Genomic DNA, 24,686 nt, shown 5'->3' on the forward strand with positions numbered 1-24,686 from the left:
ACTTTGTTTTAAAGAATGAGAATGCAAACACCTTCAAGGTGGAAAATGCTTTTTCTTGATTAGTGTCTGCAGTGGAACAAGTATCCTTGCAAAAGCAAAATGTTGAGTTTGACACTGTAAGCATCACATCTCATGAAAACATACATGCATTATCTGTAACTGTGGATGCAAGGGCACCTCTGCATCTGTTACAAAGGATTCCCATTTCTCAAATGCTGGTGAGCGGTATTTTCTTTGGCTGTGGTTTCATAAACAGCCAGGTAAAACACACATCTCACCGTTGCCCTTATGCCATGCCTTGACCTTTTCTGTGAGCTGTTTCAACTCACTTACCCAGCAGAAAAACATCCCCTTTTTAAAGCCCAAGTTAGTTTTCTCCCAGTCATTGAGGAAAAAAATCTGATGAGCATGACAGTCAGTATAAAATAAGTTGCAGAAGCACATGGTCAAGAACAGGGACAGGGATCAAAGGAGAATGAGGCCTTCTCCTTTTTGTAGCAGTAACGTTTAGATTGGCTGAACTCATTTCTTCAAAGTTCACATTTCAACTAAGGGATATTGCACCGGCCTCTTAGGGTGATGAAGAATCATGATTTTCTGCAAAGAAGCAGCAGTATCTGTTGCTACCGTTCCACATTCAAGATGTCCATCCTAAATGCCGAACAGCCATTTTACGTCATTTGTATAAAGTTTATTTTAGCTGCTGTTTCACAAGAGTTTCCATGATCACTTTGTAGCAGGGTTCAAAACAACTGTGCATGAATCATAAGCCAGCAGGATTTTAGCCAGTAACCCCACCCCGACAAACTGGACAAGTCTCTGCTAGCATAGATTCAGCAAAAACTATTTTGCAGGGTAGCATTACATACCCTTTCTATTGTGGAAGTACCAGATATTGTCATTAACCAAAGCGTATAGGGCTTGTTTTTATTGTGTTATTTTGGGCACAGAATTAAGAGTCACTTTTCTTCTAGTTCCCAAAATTAAAAAGACAGGGCTTATCCTGGACTTAGGTATATAGGTCCCCAGATAAGTAAATATTCTTATTCATACTGTAGTTAGCTTAGTTCTACTAATATACATTAAAGACTTTTCAAGCTAGGGCAATTATCTTTATTGTTCCATTCCCCTTTTAGAAGAAAGAACTGACTTAAGTTCACAAAAGTAAAAATCAGTGGAGTTCAATATATTGTAAATAAACAAGAAAAACCATGAAATAAAATTGGATTTACACATACCTCAGGAAGATAATATATCTTCTGAAAAGTAAGAATATTTAGATAGGTAACAGAGCTATATGATTGTTTCTTATTAGAAATATGTTAGTTTACAGTAAAAATAAATAAATACTGTCTTGAAAGACTCACAAAATAGTTTTAACTGGAAAAACTCAGTGGCAACACTAGTATCTTTCATCTCTTTGCTAAGCATCATGAGCACTTGTAGAGGACACTTGCAACTGCTGACTGAGAAGATATGAACCCAACTCTCCCCAAAACCTGATGGATCCATCAGTTTATTGAAGTCCCTGAGGCCAGATACTAACTCTACTTTTGACAAATTAACTGCAAGAAGGCCTGTTGGCCATGGATCTTACATGAACATCCTAATCATCACATTATCAGGTCATTCTCTTCTCTCCAAATCTCAACTCATTCCCTATAGAGCGTAATCTTTCAACAAGATGAACTGAGAAAAGAACCTTCAAAATAAATTACAGAAAAATAGGGCCTCTGCTGAGCCATAATAAATGTATAGTTTCTGACTGTTAAGATTTTCAGAGATCTAACCCGGGTTTCCCACATCTCATTGTCTACTGGGGCATGTAATGCATGTGAGAAAGGCACCACAACAACCATTCCCTCATCAGCCTCTAGTATTTCACTTAATTTGCTCTTCTTACTGTTCACAAAACTAAAATATTAACTCAACATATTTTTTTCTCATTCTGGTGAGAAAATAAATTTTAAATATCTCAGTTCCATACTGAATTTATTTTAAATTTTGGTTCAGCTATTGAAAGTACATCATTCACACTAAAATTAAAATACTAAGCATATGTGTTTGTGTACGTGTCTATCTGTGCAAAGTTCAAATGGACAAACTCATAGGATTAAAATGAAACTCAAATCTTTACCAAGTTGTGGCCTAGATAATTCTTTCTTTTAAAAAAAACCCAACAACCAAACTTGTGCTATCATCTATGTTGTAAGCATGAGAGATAAGTCTCTTAGAAATTTAGCAATCAACAATCAATTTTGTCGGTATTTCTGTAAATTATGTTCAAATGGAAGATCTCAAAACTACAATACAAAACAATCAACAAAATTGAACTTATTGCTAACTATTGAATATGTGCACAGGAAAGAAAATAAATTTGAAATTACATTTGGCAACAATTACAGCCACTCAAAAAGATCTCAACATTTAGATTTAAGGTTTATGTTAAACATATTTGGAGATTCTCTGACTTCCTTAGTGTTAGTATAGACTTTTGTAGCTTATCACCATAGGATCAGCTTTGTAAGCAATTTGTGCATGTGCCTAATGCCAGACGGGAAAGTGCAAACATTTTCAGTGCAATAGTGATGTACATGCATTATTATATTCTATTTTCAGATGCCTCAGTGTTCTGTTAAATCAGGCTTTAAGTTCACAGTTTCATCAGAAGACTATCAGAACAGAAAATTTTAAGTCAGAGAAATAATAAACAGTTTTAGCAGAAGTCATAGAACAACCATCTAGTCTTAGATTGAAACAGGAAACTTATACACTGTATTGTGAATGCCTTCCTAAAGTTTGAAAACAGATTTTCAAAACTTAAATAGTTACTGTTCTTTGAATTTCACTTCAGATTTCACTGAAAAACTAAATGCACTTGCATTTTCAAAAACGTCCCCTCGTTTAAGTATGAGAATAAAACTATTCCCAGCCGCAAACCTGCAAAAGTTGTGTGAGACCAAGTGTTTTTCAAAGAAACTTGGAGAATTATAACTTTAAAAGGTTTATTTATCTTATAGAAACTGCTACTGTTTACATACATATGTACATGGACCCTTATCATAGTAAAATAAGTTTATATAAATAAATAAAACTGTAATTTATAAGTTTATATAGATTAACACAACTATAATTTAAAGCTATGAATAGTTCATAGACATATATTTCACATAGACTAAAATAGTAAATTTATAACACAACATTCTGGGTGGGGAGAAGAAGTAAGTTCATCAAGAACAATATCTATCCTGCAAATTTCTAGCATAGATTTTGAGGGTTATTTACAGTTTGAAATCTGTTTTTGATATCTGTGTACTATACTACCAGTGGATGATCTGCATCTCTAATAACAGAAAATTGCACCGGAAAAATTCTTTTGCATTGACAGACCTGCCAGCTCTGCAGTAACACCTGCAATGTAAGGTATTTAATTTATCAATTTTTCTGCTCCCTCAACATGTAACATGAAAGAGCAAAAACTATATCACATAGCATAAACCCCTCAATTGAAATAAAATATATATATTTTACATAGTAATTTTCTGTCAAAAATAAGGGGAAAACTCCTAAATCATGTAAAAATGGCTATAGAACTAAACTTGATACAGTAGTTTGCTTCAACTTACTACCTGTTCAGCTTTAAAGCTGTATGAAAACAGAAGATATTTAAATAAAACTTCTTAATTCTGTAACTCCTACATATATTAGATACATTTAACCTGTCTAACCAGTTACTCAACCATGTCCAAATTTAGTTCGTCAGCACAGTACAAATAAGACACAATAGTTTCATTTTACATGCTGCCACGTACAGTGTTATGCAACCAGTCAGTAAAACATTTCTGCAACAGGAAAACAAAGAAACACTTACAGAAAAAAAAAAAAAAAGTGCAAAGCAGCAAGAGAACAATAAAAAGAGGCACTTTTTCCCTGCTTTATCGTGTTGCCAAAGGCACTCACACATGCAGACAAGCTGACCATGTATGTTCACCCCTTTGTTGGAGAAGATTATGCAAGAAGCTTTCCAATGCAGATTTTTACCTGTTGAAGCATTTCTTCTGTAGCATTCAGTTTTAACTGATGCCCCTCAAGACAGATTTCTAAGTCCCGGATTTTCTCTCCTTGAGCTTCCACCTGGTCTGTAAGAACACTCACCTGTAATTTGAGAAGAGAAGCACAACGCTACTGAACTGACTGTAAATAAGTTTCAATTACCCTATACAATTAACATCAAAATGCACATTTTAACAGCAAGTTCTCTTTTAAAGGCCTCAATGGTTTAATATTCTTGTGCACTGCAATCACCTGCTCTATCAAGATAGAGAATTTTTCAGTCTTACTTATATATTGCTTCAACCCCGCCCTCTGACCCCTCCTCCACCCGATTATTTTGTTTTAATATAAAAAAGAAAGAGCATTTCTAGAAGAGATGGAGGGCTACCTATAGGTAGCCTGACTCAGTTCATGCAAATGTCTGAAAAACTGGAAAGCGCCAAACAAGAACATAGGATACTGAAAATACTTTAAGTGGTTTTGGAGCATGCATCGCCATTTCAGGTTCCGTTGGCATTTCACTCCCTAAAACGGATAAACAATAAAACTGTTCATTCGGAAACCAACCAATTACTTTACTTCTTACAAGAACAGAAAAACAACTTACCTGTCAATAAAGCGTTCTGAAGTTATAAAGAATGCAATGAGTAAAAGGCATGTTTTAGCAGCGGCAAAGTTCTATTCCAAGAAAAATTCCCAGGCTTTGCAAGCCAAAACATGAAAGCAACAGAATTGAGATACAGACAATGAATCCCAGGAAAAGAAACAATAAGCAATACTGGTAAAGAACTGTGGGAATGGTGGTACAGACCAGTGAGTGTGTAACAAGAAAAAACCCAGCAGCCTAACTCAAAGCTTGCAAAGCTGAAAAAACACTCAGCATAACGTTAGAAAGACGGGAAAAACTCCCAGTGTTAATTCCTATCTTAAGCAGCACATACACTCTGTATATTCATTTTTACTATTTATTAATATAAAAGCCTTGATTATACTAGAAAAATGTTGCTTCAAACAAAAAAGCAACCTTAGGTGTTTCAATTCCTGTTTGAATGAAATGCGTAAAACCAAATCTATACTGTCACACCCAGTTCTGCAATACCTTTATTAAATAAAAAAGAAAAAGTACAGTTATGTGGAAGTGAAACTTTTGAGATGTTCCCTGCTACGCAGGATTTCTAAAACCCAATCAATGAACTGAGTTCACTTCAGGGAAGCTGCAGAGGGAGTGCCTACGTGATCTGTATTTGTTTTACCTGCAAACATAATGACAAGCATGCCTGGGAACAGAACATAGAAAAAGAAAAAAAAAAAAAAAAAAAAAGACGACTATTTTATTTTTTCGCCTTAAAGCAGTTGGCTCTAGGGTAGAGTACAGATGAATACAGGATGAGAGATGATAGGAAGGAGTGGGTGGTGGCAGATGGCAGGGGGACGCATTCAAGCTGGGGCAGGGGGAGAACTCCCTGCAAGGAAGTCTGTTGCTTGTGTACTTTTTTGTTTTGCTCCCACTAGACGAGTGATGGCACACAAAAATCCCCTATGAAGCCAGGAAGCAGGAAGAAACAAACTGAATCCTCTCCTTCAGTCTCATGCAAGTTCCAGAGAAAGAAAACAAGCTCTACTTAAAGGGCTGAATTGGCCTCCAATTAGCACTGTTACCTGTAAGGAAAACTGTATCTTAAATGTGACCTGCAAAGGAATTTAGTAAAACAGCAGCTTTAGAAGCATGTGTTGGCTGTTCCAGTAGTTAGGCTGAGAGGCACATTAGCCACTTTCAGCTCATATTTTCCCCTCTGTTCAGGATCACATCTGCCAGACTCTTCAGAGAATCAGTAGGCTGCACACAGAACTATGCTATGCTGGCAAGTCCATCTCGCCTTAGCCATGCAACACCCGCAAGAGTCACCCCATAGATATGATGTTTTCTGTAAATACCTACAGAAGTGAGGCGTATTGAACAATCAACTAAAAATCAAGTGGTATAAGCATTTAAAACATCTTTGTGGGAAAAAAAAAAAATCCCACCAAAAAAACCCCAAACCAACAAACAAAACAAACACCCGAAGAAGTACACTAGCTCCTGTAACACAGCCCCTGAGCTCTAAGAAGGTATCCCAGATAGATGTTGTAGCATTTCCAGCCTCCACTCCAGACTGAACAGTGGAAGCAGGTTTCACGGTGCACTGTAGGAGTCAGCTTTGGTGGACTGAGATAGCGGGCACTGCCTGTGCCCACTACAAGGGGCCTTGTACTGCTTCTTCTGTAGCAAGGCTGATGTAAGACTGGAGCGCTCCCAGCCTCATATTCCCTACAGATTACAGCTACAGACCAGAGTCACTGGCAAAACGCAACATGAGCTACAGAATAGAGGTGCTCTGTTTCCCATCACTTTCTCATCCTTCATGCCTATGGTCATACCCAGGAGCCTGGGTACCAGTACGTACTTCCTAGTACCAGACGACTTCCTCAGGCCAGTGTAGCCTCAGCATGGGACTTCCCTATGTTCCTCATATTCGACTGCTTAGATAGAATATGCAGAACTGGTGTAAATCAGGTTCTAACCCCAGCTCCATCTTGGCACTTTTGTTGTTGTTGTTGTTGATGTTCATCTACCAGACTGAGGTTTTTGTCTATCTTATTTGCCTGGGGTTTTTGGAGTTCTACTGCAATACTCCGCAGTGGGATAAGAAAATGCACAAATACTGACTAAGCCTCTTAATTTGATGGGGATGTGATGGCAGTAAAAGGCAAGAGAGTGACAATTTCTACATCTGATTTTACTACATTATTTTTGAGAAAAACTCTAGGCAGGTCTTGAAACCGTATCATAAAAACCTTCTTTGCAAGTTTGGCTGGTTGCATTCTACAGGTACCTAATTGTGTGGATGAAGAAATAGTTACTAAAAATCAGCAGGACAAAGATAGAAGTACATACTGAGCAGTAGCCTGGAACAGTCTTCAAGAACTTATAAGCGCTGGAGACTAGCAGTCCTGTTAAATCCACAAAAGCTGACACGCTTTGAACACCAAGATTCTGCCAAATCTGTACAAGCCCACCAGCATGCATGACCATCAACAACTGGCTGTATAGCACATACAGCATCCAAGATGACAGTAGCTGCTACATGCAGACAAAAATTACCAGACTATACATGCATGTGATGAAACAAAGGAGGCTTTCAGAGACAAAGCCACAGGTGCATCATTACCACCCTCTGCTTCTGAGCAAACAGCTGACTTCGGCCTCCTAATTGTTGCTCCAATTATGAGTTGCTCATGTGTGGTTAATAACCACTTGATTAATAAAAGGTGTTCTAATAAATACCAGTTGTTATGCTGTCTCCACTGACCTGATTCCCTCCCAGAAAAAAGGGAATTTGCAGCACACACTTAAATACTTAAATTCCATCCAGAAGTTTGTTTTTCATTCAGGATTATTTTTTTTCCTAAATATGGCATTAGCAATTTTAGTTTAACAATAATGAAAAAATCCAACTAAGCCTAAGCTTATGTCTCACAAACTGTTTATTTAACAACAGCAATGAGAATTCTTAGTAAATTCTCAGTAAATTAACACAAGTGTGAACAGGATAAAACATGCTTACAGAAACTATTAACTGAAAGCAGGGAGAACACCTACCCAGTACAGTTAAGTTCTGTTTGATATAAATATGTATGCTTATAATATGCTTTTCTAAGCACAAAGAGAAAGGATATGCAAAGACCATTTAAAGAATCTTCAGCTTCAGTTTTAAAAAGCATGTAATGTACAGTTTTGTAATAACGAAAACATCCAGAAAAAAAAAAAATTAAGTTTTTTTTGGTACAACGTGTTTTCTCCAGGAAGAAAACTTACATGGGACAGCGGACCTGTTTGAAAAAGGCTTGGTAAACGGAGACATGGGAAACCTGGAAGATCTCAGGCATGTATTCTACTGTCAAATTTTCCATTTCCCCCTTTTCTTCCCCCCCTTAAGCCTTTTGATGATGTAAAACAACTTTGGTACAGAGCACATACAGGAAAAATATCAGCTCTATCTACCCTGCCAGTCTTCCAGTTCATTAAAAATGGTGGCATGCAGAACCTAGAAAATTCAACCGGTAAAACTTAACAAACCTAGAATAAGAACTACTACCACAGCATTGTCTTGGGAAGCCACAGCATTATTTTTAAGTTAATTTTTTTTCCTTCTCATTCTTCTCCCTCTTACTGCTGTTATTGCCCTCTCCTTTACCAAGTTACCCCACAGTGAAATCAATCACATGGATTATACACATTATAAACTAACTCCTGATTAAATATCAGTTATACTTGGTGACCTGCTAACATTTGTTTAACAGAAAATACTCTGTCACTTCATCCTGTATTCACTGAATATCAACTATATAGACAATGTTCTCTTTAAGACATACCTGCAGTATGAGCGACTCTTTATCACCTTCTAATCGTGCCAATCTTTCTTGATAAGTTTCATTATTAGATGAATGATGATTCACCTGTGACTGATGGAAAAAAAGTGCTATGAGAATTTTTACAGATATTAAAATTTAAAGCAATAGTTAATAATAAATGATATATATCGAGCGGTTGTTACAACAGAAAAAACATGCAAAATGTGTCTGCAGACCAAACCTGTTAATTTTATATGCATTAAACCTTTTGAATGTACTCTTTTTTAGCTGGGTTTTGAATACTTTCTCGTTTCTAGCAATCAACAATGGTACATGAATAGATCTGATATTTTCTAGCAAATTATCATTTCGTTGGGAAATGCCATCTTATCAAGACAAAAAACATTTAATTTGAAATATCTGGTCTCAACAGCCTTTTGCCAAAGTCAAAGAATCTTTGTGTTTATTTTTAAATGGTAAAAAATGCCATATGTATTACACTAGTTCTATAAATTACTGAAAGAAAAGTATAAATATTTTTTGTTAGCAATTAAGAAATTATTTAAATTACCAAATTCTTATCGGGAACTACTCTAACTGCATAACCACTTATGGATTTCTAAATGTCTCTAAGGAGCAAGACATTGCTCCACCTCCTGTGGCCAGCAGGTCACGGAGGTGATTCTACCCCTCTACTCTGTGCTCATGAGACCCCACCTGGAGTACTGTGTCCAGCTTTGGAGTCCTCAACACAGGAAGGACATGGACCTGTTGGAACAGGTCCAGCACAGGGCCATGAAGATGATCAGAGGGATAGAGCACCTCTCCTATGAGGACAGGCTGAGAGAACTGGGGTTGTTCAGCCTGGAGAGGAGAAGGCTCCGGGGAGACCTTATAACAGCCCACCAATATCTGAAGGGAGCCTACAGGAGAGCTGGAGAGGGACTCTTTGTCAGGAAGCGTAGTGACAGGACAAGGTTTTAAATTGGAAGAGGGGAGATTTAGATTAGATACCAGAAAAAAAATCTTTACTGTGAGGGTGGTGAGGCATTGGAACAGGTTGCCCAGGGAAGTTGTGGATGCCCCATCCCTGGAAGTGTTTAAGGCCAGGCTGGATGGGGCTTTGAGCAACCTGCTCTAGTGGGAGGTGTCCTTGCCCATGGCAGGGGGGTTGGAACTAGATGATCTTTAAGGTCCCTTCCAACTCTAACCATTCTATGATTCTAAGACCTTCTAAATATGGCCTGTTCCTAACTATTATGTCCCATTTTCTATGAATTTTAATACTTCAGAGGAAAACACCACATTTTAAAAAAAATTGCAGATTTATTATAAAAAGTTTAGAAAAGTCCCATAGCTTTGTTCTTGCATACTAAAACATTGTGTAACTGTGGGAATGGAGTTGTTTGCTTAGAGCACCAAAAGTAACATGAGCCATCAGCCATTCATTTCCCAGCCCCATTGCAGGCAATGCATTTCTGCCAGGGAATACAACACTGGCTTTTCAGCTAACTCAACAATCAACTTCACTGAGTTCCCTTCAACTACACTAGTCTGCAGATGACTATGCATTTTTATTTGTACAATGGCACCAAAGCCCACGTCTCCTATGAAGACAGGCTGAGAGAGCTGGGGTTGTTCAGCCTGGAGAGGAGAAGGCTCCGGGGAGACCTTACAGCAGCCTTCCAATATCTGAAGGGAGCCTACAGGAGAGATGAGGAAGGACTCTTTGTCAGGGAATGTAGTGATAGGAAAAGGGGTAATGGTTTTAAATTGAAAGAGGGGAGATTTAGATTAGATACTAGAAAGAACTTCTTTACTGTGAGGGTGGCGGGACACTGGAACAGGTTGCCCAGAGAACTTGTGGATGCCCCGTCCCTGGAGGTGTTCAAGGCCAGGCTGGATGGGGCTTTGAGCAACCTGGTCTAGTAGGAAGTGTCCTTGCCCATGGCAGGGGAGCTTGGAACTCCATGATCTTTAAGGTCCTGTCCAACTCTAACCATTCTATGATTCTAGGATAATCCTCCTCCCCTACTATCCTTTCTTTTTCAACTGAAAATTTATGAATAGGATTTTCAAAAAAATTATTAAATATATGCACGGCTTCTTGATCTCCACTTAGATCTACAGGTCCAAATGCAAAACAGATTATGAAAATAAAGATGGTGCTAACTAATGTTAATCAAGAAATCAAATATTTATCCAATCAGAAGACACTTTTCAAGCCCTAAAGTGCTGAACTAGATAGAGTGTGGCATCTTTATGAGCTGAGAGGAGCTGAGCACCTTTAACCCTGATAATTTTGAAAGGAGTTGAGAGAACCACAGACACCAACAAACAGGAATGAAAGGTGTCTGAAGAGATCATCTGGTTCCATCCTAGGACTGATGGTTATTTGCAATATTCTTGTCTTGCCTACTCCTAAAGACCTCCAGAAATGGATTACACAGTCTTCCCAGATAATCTACTCCTAGCTACCCATCATTAGAATATCTTTCTTAATGTCTAACCTGAATCATCATCTCTTCAACTTCTACCTACTTGTTCTTACCATACCAGCATGGATTAAAAAAAAAAAGAAGTCTTTCTCTTCACTTCAGAAATTTTTTTACATATTTGAATACTATCTGTAGGTCTGTAATTAGAATGTCCCTCTTTGGACTAAACAAACACAAGTTTTTCTGTCTTTTCCTCACAGGTTAATTTTTCAAGATATGTTTTGTGGCTTTCTTTTGGTTCCTCTTCACCAATTGTTCCTTGACTTCTTTTGAAATTAATTGCCTAAGAGAAGACACAGGATTCCAGCTGAAAATGGCTAGAGCAGAAAAAACCTTTTCACACACCCCTGGGCCATATTTCTTTTCATATTGGCCATATAGTAACACTGATATATTTTCAGCCTAGGATTCTTTTTTAACAGTCTTATTAAGCTAGCATCCTGTCCTTCATCCTGTGTTTACTCATTGTTTCTGCTTAAATGTATAACCTTGCACTAGCCTATACTAAATTGTGTCCTATTATCTATACTGTTTTCCTATACATCAGGCTTCTTATGTTTGAACCATGTCCTTTAGCATGGTGCAAGGCCCCTAACTCGTATCACCTATAAATTCACTAAGCTTGGTTGTTATTCCCTGTTTTAGAGGGTCAACAAGAGCACCAAAGAACAACACGTGCAGAACCTCACGCCGCACCTCACTTATCAGCATTCATTGTCAAAAGAAGCATGTCAACTCTACTCAGAATATACTTTTCTCCCTATCTTGTGATCAGTTTATAGAAGGTACAACTAAGATTCAAGACCTCACAGAAATATGCACATGTGAGTGCAGAACACACACAAACAGAAGTCTCAGACAAGTTAGTAAGTTACACTGCCACCTGTGGAGAGATGGCCCACCAAGTGAGTACATAATGTCCTTAAAGGAATAGCGACTTCATTTCCTCTTCTCCTCCTAAGTAGTTTTAATTTTTTAGAATTTCTGTGTCCTAACACCTCTGTCCATCTTTCCTAACATTTCAATGTAATTTTTTCAAGTCTTCTTTTTTTATTAAGAAATACCACCCCCACCCACCCACTATGTTTATAAAACATGCATCTTCAATTTAACTTAGGCCCTTTGTTGGTCAGTCAGTCTGTATGGTCTTAAAGTTCATTCATTATTAACTTTTGCAGTACTATAATGAAAATAAGAGATCCTTCTAAGTAAACAACATGCATTTCTGTAGGTCCGCCTATATAATCCTTTGACCTCAGCTATGCATCCTCAATCATGCTGCCAGCCATTCTGCCTGAGTTGTTACTCCACTTAGAGAGCAAAGTCTTACACTGTACTTTAGAATAGAAAATCTTTAGCTTTGGTGGCCATGTTTCCATTAGGGTTAAAATGCCATTACATACCATGAAATGAGTTTTCTCAATGGAGAGCCGACAGGCCTTCCCCAGAATCTCTCTGGCTCATACACAACATTAGGGAGACTTTCCTGCACCTAGATCATCAAGTATTCAGGGAAGAACAGCACACTGCTAGGCAGGAAAAGATTCTCTTAATGACAAAACCTAGTGATGAAGGCTGCCTAGTCAAGTAGATTTTGCACCCTTCTGCCTGCCATCATTTGCTATTTTCCTAGGTTAGATTTAAGAAATATACCTGTAAGCACTTGTGTAACCACTCCCCCCCAGCCTTACAGGCACAGTGAGTTAAATTACTGCCAACATATTTTTATATAACCAATCTCTCAAGAATGCAAAACAGAGTTCAAGATTTTGCATAATCAGTAATTTAGTTCAATATCAAATCACAAATAAGATATCTTACTACACTCACATTTACCAAATGTATAGCCTCCGATGACGTCTGCTGCACTGAGTGACTGTGAAATATCTTCTGCTGGAAGTCCAATACTCAATACCCATGCAAAACCTACTAAATCACACCCATGTGAACAGAAAAGGGGGAAGAAAAAAACCAAAACGAACCCTGCCAATAGGTCAGGCAGAGAGTGCTCAAAGGAAAGTCCAGTAGACAGAAAATTACCTGCTAAATAAAAGTGGCTGATTGACACACAGCAGTTGTTTAAGACTTGGGAAAGCTTTGTGGCATGCATAAAGACAAGATAAAACGATGTAATGTGAACCAAGGCCATCTGTGGATGGTTGGAGTGCATTCTGCAGTTGTGAAAGTCAGTACTGAGAGGAAACTGAGCAAGTATAGTCAGCTATCACATGTATCAGCAGCAACTGAATATAGGACCTATAACACTGAAGTTTTAAGACTAAAAACCACTCAAGTTGGTGTAAGAGCTCACAAGAAATAAACACTAGACTTGTGTAACCACATGACCAAAAGGCTGAATCACCAAGATTTTCCACAAAGATGTTTTTTCAAAAGATGTAGCCTTAAAGACCAAAAATTAGTACCTAGGCTCCACAAATTATAAGCTAAATACGTTAATTATATTTCATGTAATGAAAGAATGTGAGAAATTGCATACAACATGTACAAAGTTTATGATAACACACAATTTAATAGTTTAATAGCCATCAGATTGCATCAGATATTAACATAAAATATTTCCTCAAAAAATTCCAAATCAATTGTTTCTACTGGTTCTAGGACAAAAAAAAAGAAAAAAAAAAAGAAAAAAAAAAGAAAAAAAAAAGAAAAAACAGAAAAAAAAAGAAAAAACAGAAAAAAAAAGAAAAAAAAGAAAAAAAAAAGAAAAAAAAAAGAAAAAAAAGAAAAAAAAAAAAAAAAAGAAAAGAGGCTTTGGCATTCTATCACTTGCTTCAGATTCTTCATCTTTAGTTTCCAAATCTTTCTCTGGAATATGCTCTTTTCTCTAACTCAGACATAATATTGGTAGCTGCTGGAAAATTGACTAAGTATCACTTATTAGTGAGTCTTTTTATTAGTGAGTCCTTATTAGTGAGTCCTTTTATCACTTATTAGTGAGTCCTTTATTAGTGAGACATTAGAGAGTCCTTTTCCAAGAAAAAGGTTTAAATATTCCTCCAGAATATATGACAAAAAAATCAGACTTTAGACTATGATTCAACAGCTTTAATTTAAAATGGGGATAATCAGCAAAAATATAAAAGGGTGTGGCAAGAAAGGGAAGAAATGTTTGGTGGACTCAGCTATATTAATTTGCAACAGCCTTCTCAGAGCCCAGTAAGTACAGAATGTTTTGTTTTCTTGCATGTTATTTTGATAGGAAATAATTCAAAATGCAGGTTATTGTCAGACAGAATGACAACCATTGTATAGTGCTTCTGTACAGATGTTCTCTTCAGAAGCTTCTGTAACAGAACTTCTAGCTGAATCTTGATGGGCTGTAAAAGCAAGCCCCTTAAAGCAAGCACACGTGCAAGATAATAACATTGAATACAGGCCAGTTTATGTTCTCCTCATGTGCTGTTTCAGTTTCAGCTCAAAGAATCTCCTACACAGATATTTTTAAAATAAAAATACCAACTTATGAAGTTGATCAAAACGCTGTTATACAGAAATTTGTCACTAATACCATGGATCTCATATTGGGATGTGGAGGGGGGAGGAGCTGGGAGAAGAAACCTGGCAGTCAGAGTGGTGATTTGTGAGCTTTTTCAACAAGTCACTTGCCTCTTTTAGAAGACAGATTATGTCATAACCTTTCTCTCTTCTTATTCAGTCACATGAATCACCTTCAGGTCCACTGATAATTGAATAAGATGCCTGTGGCAACTATAATACTTTCGTTAATGGGGAAGATTACAGACATGCTTGATGTATTGTCTTTTGTTGCAGTTTAGAAGATGAAAACAAGGAGTATAGCCAGCAGAGTTCAACCAGTCAGTTCTCCCACGAACTACTAGCAGCACAGAGATCATAGTATTATATTCCAATACAAGAAAATGTACCTTGTAGACTTTTTCCAGCCTATTTGGAGTTGATAATATTTAGAAGAGTATGGACTTTCCATCTCTGTTACTTTTTTTCAGTCAGCAGAATTTATGTTATTAGTCACAGTAGTTTCTATTGTATAGTGATGAGTGAGTAGCCTACACAGTAAACATTTTTATTTTGGCACCTGACTATGGATCTAATACAAATTTAATCTCTCAGCATGTTAGCTCTACCTCAGATACACACCCATCTGAATATATGTACATTCATTTGGTGTACTTGAGGAGGAGGAGGAGAAGGCTGAAACATGATTTCTGGATCTGTAATTCTTGCCTTACATCTGAAGGCAATTAACAAAGCAACAACAGGATTTTCTATTTGCCATTGTTCCTTGTTGGTTAAGTGAAAGTGGCAGTTGCTTTGAAAAAGCTAACAGCCTATAGTATGAAATTAAATACATAGTTTATTAATTAATTAATTACAGAGCTAGGTAAACTTCTGTAGTCCTTAAAATAAAAAGAATTTTGACCAAATATTAATAATTTTCTGGATAGTTTTTCCTAATATTAACATCTGTTTTCTCCTCCAGACAGTCATATTACTTAAAGGAAGATACCCTTACAGAAGTCATAAGATTCACCCTCAATATCATAAGCTTAATGGCTATAGCTTGGGTTTGATTGCTCCACCTCTTGCTAGTAGAGGTTAGCATCCAGAAGAAAGGGAAGAAAAGCACAGGAATAACAAAGCACAGGAAACACCTGTTTCAGGTCAGCCATCACCTCTGTGCCATATGCACTTCAGAAGGTAAGTCTAAAGCAAGCTACAAGAACCATCAGACCCTTCCACTTTATAAAGCGGCATGTCTCTTTCAAAAGAAAACCTCTTACCACTGTACAAAGTTTTCCAGAGACAAGAGACCTTCCATTTTCCATTTTGCTCATTCCATCCACTACAGTTCAAACAGCTCAGTTAATTTACAATGTCCTTAGAGAGCCTATAATATTGTTTGTAGTAAATATTAGCATTAATGTTTGTAATGCTGGTTAATAATTTGTGGTTATACCTATATGCCTACGTACCAAAATGAGGGTTGTGCCATTTTTATTTGGAATGGTGTGTACAAATTAAGGCCAGATGGAAAGATAAGAATAAAGCAATGGGACAACAGATGAAATTGTACGTGAACCCTCTAACCTAAATCCCTTGGGAAAAGCAAAGAAAGTTTGCTAAAGATGAGACACTTTCAGTTTCAGGTAGGGGGGAGTGTCTCAGGTTCCTTAGCTTGCAACAGAAACTTTTAAGAGTGACAGATTTAGGCTTAGGCCCTGTAAAAGAACCCAACATCAGTTCGGCAAAACACTTCCTACAAACTGCCCACCAACTACTTTATGAGAACTGTGCTGCTGCCTTAGCTGGACTGTTAAAAGTGCACCATATATGCACAAGAACTCCTCCATATCTTTCTAGAAACAGACTGCTGAGAGACATGCCTCCCTCCATAATTCCTGTGACCTCCTTAGCTGGGGTTCGTGTCTTACTAACAAGGTATCCTTGAATATCTGCATTGTTATAAACTTAGTACTGCCTTGTTTTCATGCAGCATTATATGTGCCTATGTCTGGTATCATTCAGCTTCTCAGCCAGAAAATCTACCCAGGACAGTTCTTAAATTGCCATCAAAGTATCACATGCCATGAAGTACAGTATGGCTGTACCCATTGCAGAGTTTTGTCTCTCTGATATCAGGTAAGATATTATCAGAGAAAGCTATTTCTTTTGTGAGAAATACTAGTGCAGACTAATAATTATTATAACTGGTAAAAGGCAGAAAAAAGTAAAATGGAGAAAAACAGTAAACAAAGGAAAACACATTAACTATGCCTCATACAACTAAGACAAAGCTAAATTGTTTTTTGGCTCTGTCCATCTTCTCTTACATTTTGCTGCCCACTCTGTCCATTTTTTGGCACAGCACTTTTCAGAACTCATTTTACCATCAAGAAAGTCCAATGTAAAGAGCTGAAGTATGGGGACACCTTATTTCAATTTGATGCAAATATTTGTCGCTGCTACTCTTGCATGATGCTCCTATACACTTTATGTTACAAGACTACTGCTTAAACCAGAACCTCTATTCTGAATCTGAAAATAGTGTCTGAAAATAGCAGTTTTATCTGTCATTTTGCCTGCCTGAATCTCGTGATTTTTGTATTTGTTTGCTGCCCTAACCCAGTCCAAGCCGCAGATACCACGCAAATCTAGCTTAGCCAACCACTGCAACATCAAAACCGACCCTGGCCTCTGAAGTGATTTCTGCTTATGATGAAATTGGAGCCAGCTTTGGCATACTTCACCAAGGGCTTATGGAAGTCTGCTGCAGTTACTCTCTGTGAAGTGCCATTTGTTACTCTGGAGGGTACTCGTACTTTCATTAGCAGCCAAAGAGCAACAGCAGGGCCCGAAATCTTTATATGCTATCAAAGTCAGTGCCAGACATGTGACATTAGGATTCTTGAACATGAGAACTTAATAAGCAACTTAGATTGTTTCAAACTTTTTTTTTTTTTTTTTTTCTTTTAATCACTTGTCAAAGGAATTTGGGAGCAGACTGCTTAAGTTCTCCTGGGAACAATGCAAGATCATTTTCACATCTCTTCCCTTCCCCCCCTTGTGCTCACCCCCTTATAGAGCTTGCAAGGAAAAGCAGCAGTCTTGATGTTCCCCGTATTTAACCCTACCTAAAAGGAATTACATGCAACAACAGCAACAGCACTATTAATTTCTGTAAAAGCCTGTGCTACATTTGAACACAGTATCCTTTCTGAACATCTTGAAAAATCATTCTGAAGACACTCTGTGTTAACCCCTGCAAGTCTGTGAGCATTTCAGTGGGAGACTTTCTTCACTGAAGCTATTTCTTGAGTCCTTTCTCACTGTTATTGTCCTCAGCGTATCCTGAATGCCACACAATCTGATAACAGCACACCTTGGGCTTTTGTTAGCAAACCTATCTTTTTAGAAACTAGATTTAAACCAGGAAGCAGGGGTGACAGACATACTGTATTCAAAACCTCATTTAAATAACAAATTAATATGTGATCTCAAAAAACACTAAAGAGCTATTTAGCTTTAACTGCAGAGAGCACAGGTTAAACTAATAGTATAATGTTACCAGCTACCACTTCCTGTTATCTCTCCTCCTTCACTATCCCACTCTCTATTTAATCCCCTCCCCATCCACACTCAAGAAACGTAAGTTTCCAGAACCTGATGTAAATATTTTGTAAATAAACTTCAAGATTCTCAAGCTTTTATTAAAGACTGACATAGTATCATGAATATTTTGTATTAATTCAAGAAACTACCCAAATTAAAGTTTGTAATCACATTTCACATAAGTATTTAGCTACATTTTGTTTATATAGTTAGTAAAAAAATAGAGTGTATGTGCATATGTCTAAATGTGTGTTTTTAATCCAATCCCACACAGAAGCACTAACATAAATGGCATGCATAGAATTTGCAAGGAAAGTACACAGAGGTTAAAATAGATCTTAGAAGTATAACAAGAAGATGTGCTGCTTACATGACACACAAATTAATATTATAATTAAAAAAACCCAGTATGCTGTGAAGGATCTATTCACGTCCCATTCATGTATTTTTCAAACACTGAAAAATAAATACTTAGACCTTAAAAAAATATAAAAGCTAATAAAAACAAAGTGATTTTTCCAAGGTGACGAGACAACTGCACAAACCTACTTTTTTTCTCTTATATGAAGATAAAAATAATCTCATGCAGTTAATTCATGTTCAGAGAGTTCATTATAAAGTTAGGATTTTAATAGCACTGTCTTTTTAAGAAACATAATTTTATCAGAGTAACATGCACAGGAAAAAAGTAAGTCCATTTTTACCCAAAACAAAGGCATCCTAAAAGGTCTCACACAGTTACCCCAATGTAGAATTGATTAAGTGAAGAACTAGTGCAAATAATTTTTCATTTTAAAGCACAACATGGTAAACAACATATTCTGCTTTTTTGCCATACATTCCCATGAAGGGTTTGCTTTATTGTATTGCAGTCTCAAGAAAGCACGAGCACTTGCTAGAATCTATTGCCATTTGTTCAAAGTTTGTTCCTAGAGTTTCATTTTTAAAGACAAAGACAGCTGATTCTCTCCCCTCCCTAAGCCTCTTCTTCCTACACGAAGAAACGTCTTTAATTCATTTCTCATGAAGAAACTTACAGTATTTTGTCTGAAGCACTCAATAGGTTTCCTGTCACAAAGCTGAGAATTCTAACTAGGATTTGCTAAAGTGCCTTTACAAAGAGAAAACAAAGCCCAGCAAATCACTTACCCTCTTTAGCCACGTGAAATGCTTGTAAATATCAATCTCACCATCCATGCTTTGGGCCCATCTCAGCAGTCACATTCCCAGGGTTAAAAGAAACTTTTCAAAGCAAGCGCACAGCTTTTTTTTACAGGATAGAGCTGTGACTTCTTCCCCCTTTCAACCTTCAACTTGTAAAATCTTGAATGCGTGGTCACATTTTAAGCTAAATCTTCTGCCTCTGTCTTATCCCAAATGCTTCTCACAGATGTATATATAACACACAACTGTATAAACTTCAGACTCTCCCCCAAACATCTGGTTTTTTAAAACAGCAGATCAGTTAGCAATGAGAACAATGTAACTCTAAAACCTTCAAAAATATAACTTGCTAAATGATCTTTAAAAAAAACTTCTTTCAAGAATAGTATAAATCTACAGAAACTGTTCCCTTTTAATGTTGAATAACAAGCTAAAAATTATTAAGCTGTCACTGAGAAACTATTTTCAAGTAATGCCTTCTCTGGCTTTCTGTTTCAAGAGTGGCTGGAACTCATTACCAAAGACCCCCTATTTCCTGTCTCTGTTTTACTCCCTGTTTATCGTAACACTACTCAGCCTTCTCAGTTTATTTCAGGCTCAGACTAAACCTAAAAATAAGCTCTACTCTTTGAATTACTTGCCTGTCCTCTCAAAGACATTATAAAAGAGTAGGAATTCAAGGACGATCTTGTGGATAAGTTAATTATCCCATAAACATTGCTATTGCCGAAGAGGCAATTTTCCATCTTAACAAAAGATGATGATACCCTTCTAAGATTTTTGTCTGCTCCTGCTGAAGTTGAAGTCTCATAGCATGGCAACTTTTCAAACTTGCAATACCAAGATAAATGCATATGCAAAGCAATGCTCTGGCAAGAAGTGAAGTTTAAAAGTGTTGCTTGTTACTGCGGTGTCCTCTAGTGCTTCCACACAGTAGTTATGATTAAGTTCTACTTTTTCCCAATAAACTCCAGTTTCCAATGCTGTATCTTCCACTAGTTAAAAGTGGCTTTGGCCTTAAACTGGACAACTAATTGTTCTGCACACAAGGACAACTACTTGGGCAGTGCCTATTAAGACCAAAACACAGCTGTCCCCAATGGGATTTTTGCAATGATCTCAGAACATTTACTTATCTCGTCATTTTCTTCAGTTTATACAGCCAAACTTGCTCCTGCACTTAAGAAGTAGGACAGCAATTTGGAGGAGCCAGTGTCAAAGTTACCCATTACACTAATGATATATACAAAGAACTCAAATTCTGAAGCTGTATAATGCCCTGAAAAGCAATTCTTTCAAGACCTGCCTCACTTAGCCATCTACCCACATTCCAAACTGCGGAAGTCACAGATACGTGAGTTTCTGGAAGGGATGTGGGACTTTATATAATTTCATCCATCCTTAATCCTTTTGACTTGACAGACATCTTTTTAGATTCTTCCATGACACAAAGTAAAAGGAAAGGATATAAACCTAGCCTTCCAGCTTTCCTCATGTACTTACTGCCTGTTGTTAAAGTCATGTGACAAACACTCAAAAAATATGAAAGGTTTTTAAAAAGTGCTACAAGTTTTCTAAAGGTGCTAGGATACCTAAAATCACCAGTAAACGTGACAAGATCAAAGGAGTGTCAGTTTTCAGAAGTGAACCATGCCACAAGACAGATCTGAAGAGGGCTTGGATTGCTCTGTACATAGAATATATTTATTCTACACTAGTTGTATAAGTATTTTATGCTATCTTAAAGTTGATGAGAGCAGCTATTTCTTGAATAGCTCACATTATCTGGCAAAAGCTTTAGTCAATGGTCTATTTTTTTAAAAAAATCATAAAAATTAAAATGCACTTAGTACACTTCTCTATGCGTGACAGCCTCTGTCATGGCTGACAAACTCAAGACTGAATAGGGGTTCTCTTGACATTAAAACATGAACTCCCTATGGCTCAAGGCATTTTTGTCCCCAGAAAACCAGTTATCTAAATTAAATTTTATCTCAAAGTACTACATATCCCATAGCACCACCACTACAGAGACGCGAGTTCTGCATTTAATCCAGTTCAAAACATAGGTTTTAAGACTCTCATTTCAGGCTTATTTAGGGAAGAAGGAAACATACCTCTTAAAACATTCCACTACACATCATCTCTTAATGGTTTTGTTTTTCATTTTAAAAAACTACATGAAAACTATATTATGCCAGCTATTAGTGCCTCAGTGTAGCATCTGCAGCTAGATGGGTATCCATTTCTCCTTTTAAAAGTATTTAAAATGACAAACGTACCTTATTTCTGCCTTGTCATTTGTCCTGGATTTCATGCAAAGGCCTCTTGATTCTGTTAGTCATTCTTCCTGATTAAAAGGTAAACGTGTCTGAATTTTCTGCATCTTATCAGCCACGAATGTTGACAACATACATTCCAGACAGTCACATGTTCACTTTTAGCCTGTCACCTGCATGCTGAACTTTACATCCTGCTTGAGCTTTGTCCTGAAAAAGTTTCAGACACCAACTGAATGCAAATCAATTGCCCCAGATTTGCTTAGAACACTTTTCCGTTTCACTGGAAAAGCAGGTTAGTTTCTCTGGCCTGTGTGAAAAATAAGGAAAACATGTTGCAATCTGGGGATTGCTTCATCAGGTTACCAACGTATTTTTTTTTCTCCTTATTTCTAGAAAATCCATGTTTGAATGTCGTTCTGAGCACTACACTGAGCACTAACATCTAGTTCAATGGAGAATTAAAAAACATACAAATAAAAATCCCCCACTATCACTGCGGTACCACCACCCTCCAGAGTTACTCCACGGAAAGAATGATCTAGCTATTATTCCCTTCCTCCAAATTGTTTGTTTTCTCCACTGCTGTCTCCAAAAATAACTGAAAACACACATTATGGCAATATAAATGCAATGTAGAGCAGTAAAATGTTTAAAATTAACAAAGTTTATATACTTCACAGGCTGCATGAAAACCCAGTAGGGTTCCTTTGCCAATAGTGGACTTGCATAGAAAACTGCCGGCTACTGCCACTGTTGATAGAACTAAAAACTCCATTTGCAGAACACCAAAGGTGCCAGCCATGTGAACATACGCTGATACATGACCCATAAAAAACCACTCAGCTAAACAACCCATTACTTTATTAGTAAGAATGTCACATATTTCAAACAATATTTTAAACCTCTTTCAAATAGTAAACAGACATGCTGTAACAGCTTTGAAACGGAAAGTAACAGAATGCTTTAAACAATCAGTTACACTTCCCACCTCCCTCCATTCCAGACCTATGAGGAAGCAAGAAAACATCCACAAATCCATTTAGCTGTGGAGGGAAGGGCAATCTGACTGGCTGGTGTAATCACTCTTCTCCTACCAATACTGGAGCTGAGAAATCACAGAGTTGCTTTGCTTTTCCACCACTGTCCCTCTTTCTCCCACCCAGCTGAGGCCCTATGAACATTATAAAATTACATTTATTACTGTTATTTTAGCAATTTTATTTCATATTCAGTTAAATTTGTGCTAAAATACAGTATTTGGTGATCTTTCAGAGGAGCACAAATGTAAACTGTCAGTATTGTTCTTGTACTGGCACTGCATTGCCTGGGAGGTTAGAGGGCAAGGGAATAGGAAGCAGAGCAGAAGTTCTTCAGCCTCCATCCCTGAAGCATAGCACCTCTCTTTTCAGAAAGAACTTTTAGATCATTTTGGTTTCAAAACCCATCATCTTCTGAAAACACTAAAAGAACATACACTTGGCTTTTAAGGCAAAGAACTGAAATGACCAACTATGTGTCTTCCCAGACTCATTGGGAGAGTGCACATGCACAGAGTGCACAGAGTATGCACATGCAACAAAAACTCGCTCATTCCCAAGAATTAGTATCAACTTTTCCTACATCCACTACTCTGTGCTTTTCCCCATCCCGGTGTTTGGGCTGCTTTGGAAACAAAACGATTATGACCAGATTTTGAAAGGGAAAAATTTCCTCAGCATGCCAATTCACACACTTGTCATACTTATGTTGCAGAAAAATGCAAGAGCTTCAGAGTGAAGAAAGAGAGAGAGAATATGAGAATAAGCCTGCACAGGAATACTTGTGTACAAAGAAATTCCGGCCATTAGTGCAAAGCGCAATGGAAAAAAAATAAATATCCTTTCTACATGGTGAGGAATGGCTTCAGAAATTTAAATGAAGCATCTCCAGCAAGGTAAATTGTCTTAGAGTCTTAATCATGACTAACTGATAATGCTTAAGTGACAGAAAAAGATGAAACTCTTGGAACAAAAGGAAAAAAAAATACTGCATTCTGTATAAGAGCACATTTGCTTTACTTTTGATAATTAAAAAAAAAGTATCCTGGGAAACAGACTAGAAATAGTTATGTAGATACAAGAACTAATAACCCTTTCCCAGCATAAAATGCACTCAACCCAAAGAGCTTAATTCTTTGACTAAAATCTGTACAGCAGAAATAATCAGAGTTAGTTGGCCCTTAGTTCCAAGCCAGCATGGTTAACCCTCCCCCTTACTGGATATTCGGGGAGGGGGGGAGGCAATACTTCAAACAGGTGCTGACATCTTTGGAGTCATTCCCATCTGCAGGCTGTATGGTATCATGTATCTCTAACACTGCTATTCCTTTCTGGTTATTGCTCAAGTAATAACTAGCTCTCTTCCCTTGGCTTGCATAAAGAATGTGTTACCAATACTTAGATGAAGTTACTGTTTATTAATTCATCCACAGACATTTGCACATTCTTGGCAGTTTCAAACATTCCTTGCCATATGTTGAAATACTTTTTCCAGCCCAAGTGCTAGAAGAGCTAGAACTTTTTGCATGAAACTTATTTAGAAGAAAATGTACTATGTTCTTGCATAAAAAATAAAAAATGTTTTCTACTTAACAGAACAACAAAATTACTGTGAACACTTGCCCCCAGTTGCTATAGGCAAGAAAGAATACACTGATATGTAAAGAAAATATTTAAATAAATATATTTACATTCTACCGTACAACATATTACAATAATTCAGGTTTAGTTTTCAGTCTGAAAGGTTTCAAAGCACTGCTGAAATTACTAAATACATAGTAAATCAGTATATGAAACAGTTGAAACATGATATTTACCATATATTTGCACATACATCAATGACATTACCAGGTAACATTTTTGCCTCTCCTCAATATGGCACACAAGAGATTTTCTCTTTTAAATGTCAGAATAGAGAAAATTGTAAAAAAATCCGAAACAGATAAAGCTGCAGATAAACCTTTACAAGTCTTTATTTCTGGTAAGGAATATACAAATATCAATTATTTTCTTCTTATGCATTTAATTATTTCAGGAAAATAAAGCACATGATTATCTACTTAGAAGAGTAGTAGGCCAACATGTTGTATACTATGTCTAAAGTAAATAGAATTTGTTTCCATTTTTGAAAGATCGCAAAACCTGAAAAT

The 24,686-nt window shown here is 37.1% G+C and overlaps 1 protein-coding gene across 1 annotated transcript in view; it reads right to left on the minus strand.

The window, feature by feature from the left end:
• PPFIBP2 (PPFIA binding protein 2) overlaps nt 1–24,686 on the minus strand; it is an 89,428-nt gene that overhangs the window by 41,448 nt on the left and 23,294 nt on the right. Inside the window, exons 3-4 of the mRNA XM_074149202.1 lie at nt 8,467–8,556; nt 4,042–4,155 (exon numbers count right to left, since the gene is read on the minus strand). Of these exons, the coding sequence (XP_074005303.1) occupies nt 4,042–4,155; nt 8,467–8,556 (204 nt within the window). The remainder of the gene's footprint in view (nt 1–4,041; nt 4,156–8,466; nt 8,557–24,686) is intronic.

This window comes from Numenius arquata, chromosome 6 (assembly GCF_964106895.1).
Source record: "Numenius arquata chromosome 6, bNumArq3.hap1.1, whole genome shotgun sequence".
NCBI classification, from domain to species: Eukaryota; Metazoa; Chordata; class Aves; order Charadriiformes; family Scolopacidae; genus Numenius; species Numenius arquata.